Source organism: Podarcis filfolensis (assembly GCF_964270895.1).
Source record: "Podarcis filfolensis genome assembly, chromosome: 6".
NCBI lineage: Eukaryota > Metazoa > Chordata > Lepidosauria > Squamata > Lacertidae > Podarcis > Podarcis filfolensis.
Genome location: NC_139609.1, coordinates 88,728,040 through 88,746,814, shown reverse-complemented (window position 1 = coordinate 88,746,814; position 18,775 = coordinate 88,728,040). Strand labels below are relative to the sequence as shown.

The 18,775-nt window shown below is 44.2% G+C and overlaps 1 protein-coding gene across 8 annotated transcripts in view; it reads right to left on the bottom strand.

Moving 5' to 3' along the window:
* Nucleotides 1–18,775, bottom strand: part of CDH4 (cadherin 4) — an 806,698-nt gene that overhangs the window by 6,325 nt on the left and 781,598 nt on the right. For all 8 annotated transcript variants that reach the window (XM_083618498.1, XM_083618497.1, XM_083618499.1 and 5 more), the window contains 4 exons: nucleotides 14,470–14,703; nucleotides 13,227–13,460; nucleotides 4,042–4,181; nucleotides 2,493–2,657 (listed from right to left, as the gene is read on the bottom strand). In XM_083618498.1, the coding sequence (XP_083474624.1) occupies nucleotides 2,493–2,657; nucleotides 4,042–4,181; nucleotides 13,227–13,460; nucleotides 14,470–14,703 (773 nt within the window). The remainder of the gene's footprint in view (nucleotides 1–2,492; nucleotides 2,658–4,041; nucleotides 4,182–13,226; nucleotides 13,461–14,469; nucleotides 14,704–18,775) is intronic.

The following is an 18,775-nucleotide window of genomic DNA, read 5'->3' as shown; positions in this document are numbered from 1 at the left end:
ATTATATCTTATGTCACGGTGTAATTTTTAACCAATGGAACTGTGAATTATAGATTGGAATAAGAAAACTTGCGGAAGGGAAGGACGGAAGTCAACGGCTCTATGGAGCATAAAGTAGGATATATGTAATAAGACTTGATGTTTTTGTTGGTTGGTGTTGGTTTTCTTAAATCTCAATAAAAAGCATTTGAAAAAAAAAGAAAGTCATGGATGTTGGCCTTTTGGAACACCTATTTAAAGAGCATAACTCATTCACAAAGTCTCCAGTGCCCCTAGGTTTGGGGGTGGGGTTGAGGTTTCATAGCTCTGTCACCATTAGGTTTCTCGTGTGCTCATGTCTCCTAGGAGCTCTGTGACTTCTACCTCCTTGTGTTGGATGGCCATCATTACCCATTCCCCTCGTTGTTACTTTGAAGTGTATGTTGCTTATACGGTTTTGATTTGCTGTTAAAATGGGATTTTATTCCTTGATTTGATTTCAGATAGGCTTGCTTTATGCTAGGCAATCTGCTGGAAAGTCGGAATAGAAGTGCTGTGATTAAGCAAGCAAATAAACGAATAACACTGCGTGGCATTTCAGATTATGCAGGAATTTTCAGGTGCATGGTGCAGTTCTACTGCTGAAGCCAAGTAGGTTCAGCCTTGGATGGTAGACCACCTGGAAATGATGGCTGAGGTTCAAAGGACTATGCAGGGACTTGGGCATGAAAACTTCAATTTTTAGTATTTTCTATTGAACCTTGACTATGGATTTAAGACTCTGTTGATGAATGTCTTGGTTTAGAGAGCTCTATACAGCTCCCTCCCTGGGCTCTCCATAAAGACTTGCTTCAGAGTTTTTGCTAGGCTAAGGGGAGAGTAAGTTGGTGCTAAGTGGACATTGTTCATTGAATTCACCATTCTTGAGTACAAATGCACCCATGGAGCAGCAGGTCTTCCACAACATGCCACACATTGCTTTGGAAATTTGTCTCAGTCCCGAAAGACTTTTTTCACGCAGCATGGAGAGCAAATGTTTGAATGTTTCATATCTAAAGTTCCCTTGGTGTGTACAGAACTAGCATTGGAGATCTTTGGGTCAAGGCCCATATATAAGTCTCGTTGGAGGATAATTTTGGGAGAATATCGGAGTGTACTTGTAATATATGATAATAAACAACTGTTTTGGTGCTAGGTTAAAAACCTTGGCTTGTATCCAAAGAAGTGCTACACAACTTGTTCTGTTAGTGCGAGAATTTCTGCTTGCACAAGGGAACTTTGGAACTTCTCCCCTCTGTGAGCTCCCTAAATTTGTTCTAGCCTCTGAAGCAGATTTGGGGCAGGCATGTGGTGTGTGTGTGTGTGTGTGTGTGTGTGTGTGTGTGTGTGTGTGGTGTTCTGTTAGCCAAGTGTAAATTTTTGCACTTATGGAATGAGTGCATTGGGTATTGCCCCTTATTTACCCAAGCATTTTAAGCATTGATTATGCTACTGGTCTACTTTATTGTTTTAAGTGTGGTAAAATATACTTTCTTTCATGAATTTGTTCTTGTTGTACTCTTTCTTGGTGGGCGAAATTCAGCAAAAGTGTCCCACCAGTGCAAGCCCACACAAGGATTTCTGCAAGTGCAACATGGTTTTCCTGCGCTCTTTCCCTCATGCACCCCCAACTGGCTGTGAGGAAGGTCTGGAGAACCCCTGGAACAGCCTGCAAGGGAAGGGAAGGGCAGATCATTCCATCAGGTGAATGGCGGGAGTTATCTGCTTAGCACTACATTGAATTCCTTCTGGTACACTTAGCTCAGCAATGCCCATTTTACACTATGTGCTAGTATCTTTAAGGGTTAAGGAGGGTCCAAAAATATTTCCCCAGTGCAACCCTAGGCACAGTTAAAGGTAAAGGTAAAGGTAAAGGGACCCCTGACCATTAGGTCCAGTCGTGGCCAACTCTGGGGTTGCGGCACTCATCTCGCTTTATGGGCTGAGGGAGCCGGCGTACACCTTCCAGGTCATGTGACCAGCATGACTAAGCCGCTTCTGGTGAACCAGAGCAGCGCAAGGAAACGCCGTTTACCTTCCCGTTGGAGTGGTACCTATTTATCTACTTGTACTTTGACGTGCTTTCGAACTGCTAGGTTTCCAGGAGCAGGGACCGAGCAACGGGAGCTCACCCCATCGCGGGGATTCGAACTGCCAACCTTCTGATCGGCAAGTCCTAGGCTCTGTGGTTTAACCCACAGTGCCACCCACGTCCCTAGGCACAGTTACCTGGTAGTAAATCCCAAATAAATAAACTGGAACTTACATCTGAACAGACATGCTTAGGATCTTGCTGTTAACGACTAAAATAGTAACAATTTTGGGGAGGAAAAAGGTATCGGCAAAAATTGGCAGGCCCCGTTTCATGCACACATGCATCTAATTTTGAACTCTCTGTAAGTTAATTGCATCGGTAGCCTTTGCTGGCTATATGAGCCTCCAGCAGCCGTCCTGGGAAGCCTTCAAGAATGTACCTCATTAATAAAGTCCCCGATGTCCCCAGGATGGGGGATTACAGGTCTTATAGGATACTGGGGCTCAGCAACAACTGGTCTCTCGTCTACCCGTCTGACTCCGTTTGCCTTGTTCAAGACGTGATCCATACTCTCTGGCTGCTGAAGTTGACTTAAATCATAATCCTGTAACAAATGGAGAAGCAGAGAGTGAGGCTCAGGCGGCTTTTCACTGAAAACCCTTCAAGTGCCTCTACGCTGCAGAGGTCTGTAAATAACCTCACTGGCTCAAGTTCAACTGGAATTGAGGCAGAACCATTCCACCATGTGGCATTCGGCATTGATGCCTGCACCTATTTAAACATACGTGACTCATGTGATATTGATTGTTTGCTGGAGGCAGCTGAACAGTGCTCCAAGGCACATTGGGGAGCTAAAGACAATCTAGCATTGCCCTTTAATAATCAGTTATTCAGCTCATATTTGGACACCTGACAGCAAAGATCTCAGAGTGAGTTGAGGAGAGGAACAGAGTCCAATGTACCTGTTTTGCTACCTTACAGGCTTTAGGGTTGAGTTAGCCTTCCAAGTTCTGATCTGCAGTTTATTTAGAATAGCCACACTGATTTCCCAGATTGTCGTTGGACTCTACAATCCCTTACACTCTTTACTCAGCAATCAACCCCGTTAAGTTCAGTAAAGCTTGCTACCAGGTAAGCAGGTATAGGATTGCATCCCAAGTAAAATAAAACCCGATTACAAATTAAGTGCAAACTGGCATGGCAGGTTACAGAAAACTGGCTCGGGGGGGGGCTGTATGTCAACTATGAATGTTGTGTTATACAGAGCATTGAGCAGCCCTGAACTCATGTTTGACCCTTTTTGGATTGGGCATGGATTCCGTAAAGTATGGAGTGCTGAAACCTCAGAATCCAGCAAAAACCAGTTTGCAAGCATTTCAAATAGGGTGTCCTCAGCAGCATATGGAAGTTTACAAATTGCAGCACAACCAAGTCCTGTCTTTGGGCTGATGTTCAAGTACCAGTCGAGGGATGGGGCAGAAAGTGAGTTCAGCTTGAGTTTTAATGTGGGCTTACTTAATTCACACTCCCTGAAACAAGCCATGAACAGAAACAAAGCTATTGTTAAAAATTCACACTTCTGCGAATCTTGTGGCAAAATTCTCCAGCAAAATAATGTGCACATTAAGTTCAAGTGTGCACATAAATGCATATATTAGTGAAAGTAACATACAAAAAGCCATTGTATTAGGGGAAATTGCTTGCAAAAATGTGTATATTGGGGGGAATTAAGGCAAATCTGTGTATATTGGGAGAAATTCACATGAAAAGACCGCTGAATTTTCACGAGGATCTTAAAAACAACAGCCAGGAACTGATGCAGAAATGCGGAAAACTAAACTTCGGAAAAATGAGAAACTGAGAAAAACCAAAATTGCCAGGCTTGTCCATCCTTAAATACAACATGTGTTAACCATTGGGTTGTTACAGAGTGGTCTAAACTGTGAGTGTACATATAGGAAGCTGGACCATGAAGATGCTCTCCTCACCTGGTCTTCTTCTCCACCTCCTTCCTCATCATACTTCAGAATATTATCCCGGACATCATCCTCAGGGTCGATGAGAAGCTGTTTTGTGTGACGCTCCTTTTCCCGGCGCTTCATCCACACCACAAACAGCAAAACCATGGCTGCAGGGAGAAACAGAAACACAATGGAAGAGATGCAGCTGAGTGAGATGATTAACTGTCCCCCATGGGCTAGCAACTCAGCCACAAGGAGGGCATTAAAAGTGCCCTCGCCTTTTCTCTATAATTGATTATTATAGAGGTGATAGTATGTCTGGGAGTGGAGCTGCAAAACTCAAAACAGTCGGAGGAAATAAATGCCCCCCTCTTGTGCTATTAGGAGCCATGTTTATTAAGCCAGAGTTAAGGGTTGAGGTCACTGTAAATAGTTGCATCACCTGAACATGGAATACCACCAAGGTGCATATTTCAGCTAAACAAGATGGCAACAAACTGTATAGCTCCTTTCAGCACATCACACAGCACAGTCTAAAATGAGAGATAATGACTTCCTGGTTAGCAGAAGAGCAGCTATGAGGTGCTCTGTACATGTTAACCTGCGCGGCAGCTTAGATACTGCTATATTATTATGTGATTTTTTAAAATTTTCAATTGACAGCAGCCTACTTCATCAGAGGCAGGAAGTAGACTGACATGGTAGTGGGCTGGGGGTTCATGGAGAAATGATGAGATGCTCAAGTTCATGGGGATGCGAAAGAGAAACTTCTGAAGAGCTGGAGACCTGGACAAAAATATTACATGTAACCCAATTTTCTGCTGCTGCATAAAACTATATTGGGGAACACGTGTACCAACAACAACAACATTATTATTATTATACCCCATCCATCTGGCTGGGTACCTACGTGAAAGACCACCGGCCTGCAAGATCACTTGAATCACCTGGGGAAATTCTGCTCATGGCACCACACCCAGCAGAATATCACAAGGGGCTTTTTCTGCTCTTTCCTTGTACTGTGGAATGCCTCTCCCTGTGCCTCATGTGAAAGAACAACCATCAGTTGCTACAGATATATCTGTTTGCCAAGGCTTTCCCTGACCCGTAAGATCAGACCCTTATCGGAATTCCTGTTTTTCGTTTGTTTAGTAATATGATTTTATACTCTCTTGCATGATGGGCTTTGTGTTGTATTTTTGTTTTAATGCCATTAAAGAAAATGTTGAACAGAACTTGGAGAAGTTTAAAACATTAAGCAATTCATAAATGCTTTAAAAAGAGACAGGTAAATATGTCTTGGGGACACTGAGAAACAGGTTTGGGGCTCATGGTCCCCATGCCAGTGCTTTGCAATACCCAAAGCACCCAATACCTAATGTTCTCTTTGCTAGACTCTAGAGCAGGGGTCGCCAACATGGTGCCGTCCAGATGTTGTCAGACTCCAATTCCCACCAGCCCCAGTCAGCATGGTTAATGGTGAGGGAGGATGGGATCTGTAGTTCAACCACACCTGGAGGGCAAGCCACTTGCTACCTTCCTAGAGGGCATGGAAACACCTTGGGATGTTCTTCCAAAGAAAACCCAGCTGTCCCTTTTGTTGACTTCAATCTGTAAAGGGATATCATTTGCTTACGAAGGCATTCCAGGGCAATTTAACTCCACCGTGATTCCTGGGACGGTGTTTAAAATCTAGCTGTACGACAGATATGCTGGATTTCATTTTAAATTAATAGTTGTTGCTTGCCGCTTTGATTGCTTTGGGAATTTCTACTGTGGCATTCCTATTACAGTGTTGTTACCGGCGTGGCATGTTGCTTTGCGGCACAGAATGTGATGTACACTTCAAAAATGAAAGAAATGTAAACATTAAGCTGTTGCTGGCCTTACTAAGCAACAATGTTGAGGGGAAAAACCCAATGGCCTTCTATTGCTTTCCGTAGGTTGATAAGCACCCTTATTAGTCAGCTTGATTAATGAGCTTTCCCTGATCAATTATATTTGATTAATTTATACACATTTGATACGATCCCTCCTCATGTACATTGTGCTTGCAAGAGTATCCCTGTAAGGCTGAACAAAGTCCTATATTTCTCCACTTCTTCCTGCCTAAGTGCAGAACCTTACATTTGTCCCTACTGACATTCATTTTGTTAGCTTGCACCCAGTTCTCCAATCTGTTAAATTCATTCTGAATTCTGATTTTGTTTTCTGCGGCATTAGCTACCCCTCCTAGTTTGGTGTCATCTGCAAATTTGATGAGCATCCCCTCAATTCCTGCATCCAACTCATTTATAAAGACGTTGAACAACAACGGGTCCAGGACAGAACATCATGCCATCTAGTCCAACCCTTTGCATTGCAGGAATCTCAGCTAAAGCACCCATGACAGACGGGACCACAGTGTCTCTCTCCCTGGGACCAAGGCAGCCACAAGCAAAGCATTTCACCCAAAAGAAAAGTGGCCATTTTGGAAAAGAATTGTTTTCATTCTCAAATGCATCCAAAGAGGCACACCAACATGTTAAAACCAGCCACGAGGCCAGCTATTTCTATAGGCTGCTTCCCCTCCCCACCCCCACCCCCTCGGCCCTAGAATAAATCCTTTTGAATTTGCAAGTTGTTGCAGCTGGGCTAATTTCATTTTAATGATGTGCGATTCTCTCAGAAGGAATGCAACAGAGGCTGGATAAAACATTAGCTCGCATAATCAAATTTGGACTTATTCTCCTCCTCTTTATGGGCTTTCTATATTTCCGAAATCACATTAACAAATGCACTGTGATACTCTTTCAGCTGCTCTACTTGGAAAGCAGATCTGAGCGTCTTTGAACTCTTTACTGAAAAGTGCTGGTGGGTTTTGCTGAAGGAGAGAAAGCAAATCGAGGAACTGCAGATCTGGTTTGGGCCAGCCTAGATAAACTTCCCTCTCTTCTCTTTGCTTGAAGAGGAGCTTAGTGAAATTAAAAGTGTTGACTGCTGCTTTCGCCATCAGAGGTTGTCCTACCCATTTCATACCCGCCTGGGGAAATGGCCACAATTAGTATGCAGAGCCAACGCAGTGTCAAGGTTGGAGAATTGGACTATGGCTGGGGAATGCCCAGGTTAAAATCCCTCTACCTCCATGAAGCACATTGGGTCTTTGTGTGCTCAACGCTATAAGGCAGCTATGGAGACTGGTCTGTAACAGTGGATGGAGCAATGCCCCTTGAATCTCAAGCAGCCCTCACTTGCCTTGCTACAGACCCCCAGTCCAGGGGTTTCTGGTGCTTGCCAGTTTCCTCCTCTTAGTTTCAGTGCCACCTTAATAGGACACAGCAGTCGGAAGGATGGGGACCAAACTAGAATTAGTAGTCTCTGCCTTCAATGGACTCTGGCTCTACCTACTATTGTTCTCCTTGCCTCCCATCCTATCAGTCCCAATGGGGAGCAGCCACTGCTGTAAGGAGGGGTGGGGAACCTCTGCTCTGTAAACAGCCTTCCAGGCCTCTCTATTTGACCTTCTGGGCTCTTCCCAGGCCACACCATTCTTGAGTGCTTTTGCCTGGCTGGAATTTGTCCTTGAACTCTGATAATGTTTCTTACTTGCCTTGAAGAAGGATGGAGAGGTATGTGTGGGTATAGAAAGCTCTGACTTTTGCATGGCTGAAATGTAACCAACCATACAAAGGTAAGAGTTACTTTGCTCTTCTACATCAGACCCCATCCACCCCTTGCAGCTGATTCCTGTAGGGATGCTTGCAAGGGAATGGGACCATTAGGCTGAAACACAGGTCCCCAGCTTCTGCAATAAGGTCATACTCCTATATGCTGGTTGAGGTTTTGCCATGGATAATTGCCTGGGTGCTAAAATGTTACAGAACGGCACTGGGGGAGACTTTATTTCAGAATAATGAGGAATTATTAAGTATTTATGCTAAGGGAGCTCAATTGGAATAGGAGTGTGTGCTGTCATCTTGGGTATGCCTCTAGCCAGCAGGTTTGGAGGTTTGCTTAATATTGTTCCCAAACCCTGCAAATGCAAAGACGGCAGAAGCGTAATGAGAAATCTCCCCCAGGCTCAGACTGGCTTGGCCTGGGAAGAAGCCAAGCTCCTTCGCACTCACCCAGCCCTGCTAATCAGGAAATGGTTCAGCTTGTTTCTGAATGAATTGGAATGAGGCTGTGTAAACGACATACATTAAAAGCGTATGGCACACTCCCCAAGAATCCTGGGAACAAGAAGTTTGCTAAGGCTGCAGAAAATTATTATTGTACAGTGGTACCTCGGGTTAAGTACTTATTTTGTTCCGGAGGTCCGTACTTAACCTGAAACTGTTCTTAACCTGAAGCACCACTTTAGCTAATGGGGCATCCTGCTGCCGCCGCGCCACCACTGCACAATTTCTGTTCTCATCCTGAAGCAAAGTTCTTAACCTGAAGCACTATTTCTGGGTTAGCGGAGTCTGTAACCTGAAGCTTATGCAACCTGAAGCGTATGTAACCCGAGGTATGTGGGGTGTGTGGGGTGTCAGAGGAGTGGTATTATCTCTGGTAGGGGGCACATCATGCTCCTTCTGGGGTAGCAGCAACCAGGAAGGAAGGAAGGAGGAAGGAGGGAAGGAAGTGTGTCCCCATTCCCAGTTACACAAAATGCCAGGCACAAGTAACACCTGGGAAACGCAGTTTCACCAGGAGCTACTGAAATGGCAAGGGCATATTTCCGAGCCGCAAAGTACAGATTTCAGTGGCATCGCTACACAGCAGAAAAAGTGCAACCTGCTTCTAATTACTTTCCAGTTTTGTCTTGCCTTTTTTTTTTTAATTAAAAAAAATTGGTCACCCAGCTTCAGTATTTCCTTTCATCAGCATGTCACCAAATGCAAGATGGAACACAGAGAGAATGTCTTTGGATGTGCACACTCCAGCAGATTCATATCCAAAGAATCCATTTGGAGGGAGGTGTTTGGCAAGGAAAGCCTCATGCTTGTTGTTGATGTTTCCTTCCCCCTCCCCACATCCCCCCACTCCCTTTTCTCTTTTCCAAGGCTTTCTGCAATTTCTACCCAACAAAAATTCACTGAAGTGAGGACAAGAGAACCGGACAGCTAATTACAGCCTCCATATGTCAATTGGCCGCCCTCCCTTCTTTTCTAGTGAAACAAAATTGTTTTCAGAGTGCTTCGCATTTCTTTACCACTTTCCCTCCAGGGCTTTTTTTTGGGGGGGGGGGAAGGAATAAAACACAAATGTAACAAAAGAGAGAGATTTCCTCCTCCCTTTAAAAAAGCTCTGTTATTTATGCCAACTATTGAAGTCTTGCCTACCCACCCCACTTTGTCTCGCACAATAAGCAAACTGCCTGATATGAGAAAACAATATTATAATGGCTGGTTCCCCCCCATCCCCCCCCCCAAAAAGATATATCTTCTTTTTTGGTCACACTTATAGAAAAACTGTCCCATTAACAGCTTTACAGCTTTCTTGAAAAAGAGGCTTTCAAAAGTGTCAATAGCAGATCCAGCTCAGCCTTTTTTATCCGCTCGCACAAATACACAAAGCTCTATTACTGCTGCTAGGCCTGTTTTTGCTCTGCGCAGAGCTTTCTTGAAGCCCATTGTCTTCCTCAGTCACAGTTTTCCCTCTATTGCATTGCTTTTCTCTCCAGTGTCTTAAGAGTCACAGCTTAAGATGCCAAGCACTTGGCGGCTGATGAGGCCTTTTGCTGGTGGATAATTTAAATGCCTTGGACAGAACTGACAGGGGACGTGTTGAGGCTACAGGGCCGGCCCTCTTAGTAGGCAAAGTGAGGCAGCTGCCTCAGGAATAGAAAGTAGCCGCAAGATGTTGGTGGTAGGAGGCTTTTCAATTCAGCTGCATTATTTGTATATTTATTAATTTCTATCCAACCCTCCCCGCCCAAGGAGCAGCACTAAAGCAGCTTGGACATGGGGGTGGGATGGCTGGGGGCGAGGTTACCGCCAGACCTGAGTTATGGCAGTGCTGTGTGATAGCTCTTTATCAGGGCTAAATCCCGCGCCCTTCCTAAATTCTGAAAATAAAAATGTAAGTAGGAAAGATCTTCCTACCCCCCAATTCCATTTTTCACCACCGATATAAGCCTAGGGTGGCTGCCGAACATTAAAAAGTCAATTAGAATGACAATGAATGTAAAAAAATATGTGTTTGCAATAAAATCTGTAATTTAGAACAGGGTAATGGATTTGAAAATGGAAAAAGGGTTCTCCTAAATCAAATGTCTTTCAGCTGTAGTTAATTTCAGTCAACAGAATTTTCTCAAGTGTTTAAATCATACTTTAGACTATGATTTATATGTAGAGTATGCGGGGGGGGGGGGGAGTAAAAAGACATCTTGTGCTTTATTGCTCCTGTTACTTCCCATGCAAATTTTTTTCGCTGTGCAAAACACAAAGGGGGAAAAAAGGCTTTAAGAAGCTTTATTACATTCAACATTCTTAAAAAGCAGATGTGTATTTACTGCTCATTATCATCACGTCACTATAAAATTAGCATGTGTATATTAAAAATTGTGCAGGAAATCAAAGTGCTTATTTTGCATGTGTAAATTTGAAGGCTGTTGTCTGTTCCATGTAGGTCTTTTTTTAAAATGCCTGAGCATTTTTGCCATTCCTGGGATGGGACGGCATCTTCAGAGGTCTATGAGATGCTGCTAAAATGCTTCCTAACATGTAGTGGTGCTTACTTATATCTTGATGGCACCTCACTGCAGAATTCTCCAGCCACTCTTCCTCTAATTGGTTGCAGCTGGCGGGAGTGAGGAAATGCATAACATGATGACATCACAATACAGGTAAGCATCTCTAAGGACCACGGTGAGAGATTGGGGCCACTCACCGCTGGGAGACGGGAAAGACTTGACATGGGCTTCTGGTGCTTCTGTTTCTGTAGGTTTCTGTGTTCCACACATAATGTGCAGTGGTACCCTTAAACGGATACCTTAGGGCAGGGGTGCCCAAACTTTTTTAAAGAGGGCCAGGGGCCAGGTTTGATGAAGTGAACATGTGTGAGGGCTGACCAAAGTTGTTGAGCTTTTATGGGATTTTACCCCAGGACATATACTGCCATGGGGGCTGACTTAAATTGACTGGCAAGCCAGATTAGGCCCCCAAAATGGACTTTGGACATACCTGCCTTAGGGTCTCCCATAGAACGGAAATGGCTTTTTCCACCTACCTCTGTTCTCCAGCCCTTGGGAGCCTTGACTTTGAGAACAGAAGAAGCAGTTGGGGAGAGAAAAGAGGAGTTCAGGAATACTTCTTAAAAATAATTTTATATGTTGTGTGTCCTTGTTGCTCAGTTTGAGGCTTTTACATGGTTTTGCATGTTTTGTGGTATTTTACGCGTTGTGACTTGCCGTTATTGATTATAGTTTAATAATTCTCCATTGCAATTTACAAACTGTTTAATTATTGTTTGCTGATATTTAGTTTTACCATTTACTGTTATATTCTAATGGATTATTGAATATTTCTGAATTTGATATGAGTTATTTTCAAGTTATTGTGACTTTTTCGTATTGGATCAGATTGTTATTATTATGTGTGCGATCTTTGCTGTCTATTTTGTTGTTTTTTTCAGCTTGTAAACAGCCTTGTGCATAGTAATATACAAATTAAAAATGAAATGAAATGGAAATCTTGCCTTCAAATTGTGAATGCTAACCAATTAGGCATCCTACTGCCATCCTGACACTCAGCATTTCCTATTTGTAGCGATTAGTCATGGCAATGAACTCCTGAATAGTTAGAATAGTCATGTGCTACCTGTTTGAAAACTGCAGCTCTTAAGTGCCCACAGCATCTTTGCAAGGGATGAAGATCGGGAGAAAACCAGAGTCACTTGGTCACACCTCTGTCATCTCTTAGCAACCTCGAGTAGGCACCTACAACCACTGTAAACAGCTTAGAGACTGATTTCGTATTAACTGCTACATAAATATATTAACTAAATACATTTATAATAATAAATAGAAAGGGGTGGGGCTTTGCATTTCTGAAGAGCTAGCCCAAAACTGCTGATCTGCTGTAACCTTGAGATAGCTGGGAGCAGCAACTGCGCTGAATGACCAAGAAGATAGTGCCTGAGTGTTGAATTAGGTTGTGGCTCCAATGTGACTCTGTTTTTATGACTGAGAAAGTATTTTATGAAAACAGTGGGCTCTGTAGTGTCTTTGTGTGTAAACAGGGACGCGGGTGGCGCTGTGGTCTAAACCACAGAGCCTAGGGCTTGCCGATCAGAAGGTCGGCGGTTCGAATCCCCGTGACGGGGTGAGCTTCCATTGCTCGGTCCCAGCTCCTGCCAACCTAGCAGTTCAAAAGCACACCAAAAAAAGTGCAAGTAGATAAATAGGTACTGCTCCGGTGGGAAGGTAAACGGCGTTTCTGTGCACTGCTCTGGTTTCAGTGTTCCATTGTGCCAGAAGCAGCTTAGTCATGCTGGCCACATGACCTGGAGAAACTGTCTGCGGAGTGGACAAACGCCGGCTCCCCGGTCAGTAACTGCAGAGTTGTCTGCAATTGGACTTAACTGTCAGGGGTCCTTTACCCTTATCTACGTCAGCTGATACCTAACTGTCTCAGTCAGAAGCCTCTAGTCAGGACTCTCATGGCAAACCTGGGTCTCTAAACTAATGCAAAGCAAGGAGGAGGGGATCTGTAGCATAAAAGCAGCAAGAAGGAGGGTGTGCTTTAATGCTTTGCCCACTAAGTTTCCATTGAATACCATTGGAGGGGGGGGCAGAGTTTGAATGCAGTAAAAAAGGTAAAGGTACGCAGGTGGCACTGTAGTCTAAACCACCGAGCCTTTTGGACTTGCCAATTGGAAGGTCAGCGGTTCGAATCCCCGCGACCGGGTGAGCTCCTGTTGCTCTGTCCCAGCTCCTGCCAACCTAGCAGTTTGAAAGCATGTAAGTGCAAGTAGATAAATAGGTACCACTACAGCGGGAAGGTAAGCATCATTTCCGTGTGCTCTGGTGTCCGTCACGGTGTTCTGTTGTGCCAGAAGTGGTTTAGTCATGCTGGCCAAATGAGCCGGAAAGCTGCCTGTGGACAAACCCCGGCTCCCTCGGCCTGTAAAGCGAGATGAGTGCCGCAACCCCATAGTCGCCTTTGACTGAACTTAACTGTCCAGAGTCCTTTTCCTTTACCTTTTTAAGAGCTTGTGTGCAGGTACTTTTGAATTGCAACACTTACTTAGTAAAATGATGATGCATATCAGGATAGCAATGATGGCTCCTGTTCCTAGCCCAGCTGCGGCAACAGCTCCTACGGTGGTGCAATCTCCGTTTTCATCACAAGGGCACACCTTGACCTTAATGACAGACGTGTTGTACAGAGGAGGGTTTCCAGAATCTGTCACGATGACCGGAACATCATAGACACCAGCTTCCAAGTACATTATTCGTAAACTGAGTTGGGCATAGTCACCTGCGGGGAGCAAAAAGGAGACAGCTGCAGCACTGAGGGAGTCATATAATCGTGGGGTTGGAAGGGACCACAAGGAATCTTAAGAACATGTCCACAATGAAAAGTTCCTCTCCCCGCCCCCATGACCTATGTTAAGAACATCAGTAGATCTTTGCTGGGTCTGGTCTAGCTCTCTGTTCTCACAATGGCCAACCAGATGCCTAAGGAAGCCCACAAGTAGGCTTGGGGGATAAATTCAATTTGGTTTGTATTTAAAGGCAAAACTACTGTACCTAGTTCACATTCTACAACACACTATGAGAACCAAAACACAGTCATCCTTTGAAATCCAGACGCCTTTGAAATTGTTATGGAAATGTGAGGAACTGAATTGAAGTTTGTAGACGTGAGAAACTTAGGGAGCCCATACTGACAGATTTCCCCATCCCCAGCTGCCACTGAGTGAGGTTTATGATAAGCCAAGCAATGAGGTCAGTTACAGCTGGCTGATTTCAATAGCCTCTCCACTTCCCTCTTCCTATGACAATGAACGAACCGTCTTCCTACTTTCCCGTCCTCAAAAGCTACTTCCTTGTTAAAGGAGAAAAGGAGGGTGACTTTTATGCAATTACAGCCGGAGGAATGATCATTGATCCTGATTGTGGCTTGTGACAATAAAAATGGAACATAAGGAAGACTGATAATAGCTTCCCCCCCTGGGCTATTACTGATGATTTATTCCCAGTTCAATCCTGATAACGGTGCGTAATTATGAACTGCATTAAAACCTAGAGGGCGGGGAAGCCGAGTGCCAATGAAAGCGCTTAAGAGTTCTGCTCAAGGCCCAATCCATGCAATTTCTTATTAACTACCTTGCCTATAATGTCAGCCAGAATGTGGGGTTTAAAAAATAAAATAAATCAAAGGGAAAGGACTAAAGGAAATTTGAAAGGGTGAAGGCTGATCCCCTCCCTTGCTTGCGTTGTGTGCCAAGCTGCAAATGCCGCTGGGTGTTGCCTGCCTGGTTTACCATTTAGCCGCGTAATGGTCCAGTTCTTCCTGATGGCAGATGGCACACTTGGCAGCTCAAAGACAAAGGGTCCGATGTTTGGATCGATGTCAGCATCGGCGGCTGTGATGTTGATGACATTCAGGTTTGGCTTTTCACAGATCTGTGCCTCCTTTGGCTGGAGCTCAGGAGCATTATCGTTGATGTCAATTAGATAGATCTGGAGTGTGCCAGTGCCGCTGGCCGGGGGGATACCTAAATGAAGGAAGGATCATTTCCGTGAGTGATTGTTAAGGTTGGCATAGAAGTCGCCAGGCAGAAAGAGGGACCTGCTCTCACCATGGCCCCCTGTTTAGAAAGTACAGGAAAATTCAACTACAGTTACCAAGGCATTGGGACAAAGCCACTGAGAGCAAAGGCTAAAGCATTTCAGACTTTAAAAAAAAGTATAGTACAAATACATACAGGAGAGACAACATGATACTTTATCAATGGTGTGGAGAAGGTGTATTGAGAAATGGTTCTGGATTTGCCTCAGAACAGACACAAGAAAACGTTTCTTCCCACAACTTTGGTCACATCCATACCACTATAACAGACATGGCTTCCTCTAAAAAGGCCTGGGAAACTGTAGTTTGCTGAGAGTACGAAACCCCTCACACAGCTACAGTTCCCAGCATCCTTATGGAATTTTCCATCCCTAAAGGTCACGAAGAAGTTATTTTATGGCAGAAATACTTAGAGATTACAGTCGTACCTCGGAAGTCGAACAGAACCCGTTCCAGAAGTCCGTTTGACTTCTGAAATGTTCAGAAACCAAAGCGTGGCTTCCAATTGGCTGCAGGAAGCTCCTGCAGCCAACCGGAAGCCGTGGAAGCCCTGTTGGACATTTGGCTTCCAAAAGAACATTTGAAAACTGGAACACTCACTTCTGGTTTTCGATCGTTTGGGAGCCAGAACGTTTGACTCCCAAGGCATTCAGGAGCTGAGGTACGACTGTACTTGTGTCCATTCTAGTTTGGTTTCAGACCTGGCCATGGTACCGAAACTGCCTTGGTTGCCCATCTGATGATATTTGTTGGGAGAAAGGGGTAATGAGACCCTGCTCTTTCTCCTTGATCTCTCAGGAGCTTTTGAAACTATTAACCATGATATCTTTCTGGAAGTTACTATGAAACTCACTGAATCTTGGGTTAGACACTGCCTCCCAGTCTAATGTATCATATTTACTTGAGCTACTAATGATGTAGATTAAGCTACATCGTGCAAGAGAGTGTATCAAATCTAATGCATCATCAAATCTAATGTGGACCTCAATTTTCAGAACCTTGAAACCAAGAAAGTATTTGCTGGTGAATGTAAATGTGCCATCGTATCTAATGCGCGCCTTAATTTTTGCAACATCATTTGGCCAAAGAAGGTGAGCATTAGATTTAAGTAAATACGGTATTTCAAAGGGTCATTGTGCTGATACAATGGAGTTAGGGAGGGAGAACCATGTATGTCACTTTGAGCTCCTTGGAGGAAAGCTGGGATCGAAATGTAATAGCAAATAAACCAAACCAAACCACAGCAACCCAAGATGAACTGGAGCTAAAAGTAGTACAAGCAACAAGTAAAAAATCACCACTCTCACATTAATAGGAAGTGAAAATAACTAATGTTGAAAACATTAAGTCAATAAAAGATGTTAAAAGGGTGATAAGTCCTGGGAGGGGGTAAAAGGTCTTCACTGGGCAACAAAAACAGATTTAAGTAAAGGTAAAGGGACCCCTGACCATTAGGTCCAGTTGTGACTGAGTCTGGGGTTGCGGCGCTCATCTCGCTTTATTGGCCGAGGGAGCCGGTGTACAGCTTCCGGGTCATGTGGCCAGCATGACTAAGCCGCTTCTGGCGAACCAGAGCAGCGCACGGAAATGTCGTTTACCTTCCCACCGGAGCAGTACCTATTTATCTACTTTCACTTTGACATGCTTTTGAACTGCTAGGTTGGCAGGAGCAGGGACTGAGCAACGGAAGCTCACCCCGTCACGGGGATTCGAACCGCCGACCTTCTGATCGGCAAGTCCTAGGCTCTGTAGTTTAACCCACAGCGCCACCCGCGTCCCTTAAACACGCATTTAAGGAGGTGCTAAGTGAGCATCTATGGGGGCAACATTCCACAAGTTGGGGGCTATGACCGAAAAGGCCCTATATCTAGTTGCCGCCCTCCATACCTCAGCAGAACAGGGGCCCCTTCTTGGATGGTTATAAGGCCCAGGTAGACACATAGAAGAAGAGGTGTAATTTCAGGCTACCAAGATCCCACGCCATGTAAGGCTTTCTAGGCTAAAGCAGGGGCCTTTAATTAGGCCCACAGATGAATTGGAGGCCTTCATCTCTTGCTTTGAAGCTTCCAGAGGCATCTGTTGCTATTGGCAACAGAATGCTGGGCTAGGCAGACCTTGATCTGACCCAACAAGGGCAGTTCTTCTAGTCCCAGGTAGTATCGCAGTGAAGGATTTATAGCCACATATAACAAAGGTGCAAGCTTTCCCCCTTCACACCGCTGGAGTGATGAGAGTAGCTGAAGGCATCAACCATCTCCTAGGCATGTAAATATTCAAGGTTCAAAAAGCATCCTTCAAGAGCAGACACCAGCGGTTCTAACACTGGTCTCCCTCCCCACAGGGGTCCTGCAAGATCAATGGCTAAGCCTCTAACGAAGGGTCAGCTGTGCCAAAGCTGCCAGATCAGGCTCTCGGCTTTGAGTTTGACTTTTATAAAGGTTAAAAGCCATCACTGTCCTGTATAATCCTTTGCAAAACACACACACACACACACACACACACACAGATTCTTCAACTCCCCAGATCTGAATGCTTCAGTAACTTCCCTCTAGTTTGAGGGGGGGAACACACCACTTTTAAATTGTTCAATATTCTTCTTTTCTCCCATCTACCATCCCCAGTGAACTGCAGACTGTTTTGTTCCAGGCTTCTACCCTGACTATTTCCTCCAAAAGCCTTGCCTGAGTAGTTTTTTTTAAAGCTCATGTTCTTGGCTGGTTTTTTTTTTTTTAATGCTTTGAAAAGAAGAAGAAATAAATAAAGCAACCCTACTCTTTTTTTTAAAAAAAGGAACGAAAAGAAACCTTCCACTGATTCTTCCTGGCTATTTTTATAAAGCTTTCCGTCTTACTCTCCTTGTTTGTTTTTGCTGACTGAAGAGTCTCAGAATCCCCAACGAAGCCCTTCCAATCCCTTTCTGATTATTGTTACGTTAACTCTGCCAACCTCAAGGTCTGTTACTGAAGAAACTTTTCATTCAGGCTGGTGGCCCTGGACAGAACGCCTTCTAGGCTCGGTGCCTTGATCAGGCATTGAGTTTGCTGAACAGTAAAGCGAAGCCCAGGGGTTTTTCCACGACTACCTGCAACCGCTGAGTTAGTTATCATTATGTAGGAATGCTCAAGTGACTCTTCGTCTTCCACAGTGCTCAGGTTATGGCTGGCGGGGGCTTAAATCTCATCTATTTATTTTACAACTCACAAACCTCTGAGTTGTGCTTCTAAAAAAAGAAAACTGTCCAAATGTGAGGTACATTTAGAGGTGAAACAGTGAAAACAGTCATCAAGCACCCACCTGAGTTTTTGACTCGAGCTCAGTTACCAAAACAGTCATTTAAACCTCGTTTTATTTACTGTTAAAAGGCATCTCTCTCTCTTTTTCAGCCTGCTTTTCGCTGCCCCCTCAAAAACTTCATCTTTTTTACCTTGTTTGTCATCTAAGTCCTAGATGCTGATGACAGAACAGAAGTCTGCAGCAGCCTCGAAAGTGCTAGTTTTAAGCGAGATCACAGGGCGAAATACACAGAGGTTTATGAGTCGGGGACCCCAATGGTCAGGGACCAGGAAATCTTAGATGGGCACCATGAAAAACCAATTTCACAGAAGTAAAGCAGGCAAACTTCAGAACCCATCCCCTAAAACAACAGGTAAAACACCAACACCCTACTCCAAACAAATAAAACAGACATCATTTCCAAAAATAGGCGCCATTCCCTCCCTAAAACAACCAATTCCTCACTAAACAAACAACCCCTTCATTTAAAAAACAACAACACAAAACCAAAAACTTTATTTTTAAAAAATAAATTGTATTAAAGTATTATTAAATAAAAATAAATATTGAAAGTCAGTATGTATTGGTTGGTTGGCACCTGCCTATCTCAGGAAACAATGGAGTGTGCCTTTGGAGGTGAAGTCAAACCCTGGAGAATCACAGAGCCTGTTATGGCTGCAGAGACCGTAACGCCTAACTGCTGCTTCACACATTGTTCTTGCTGC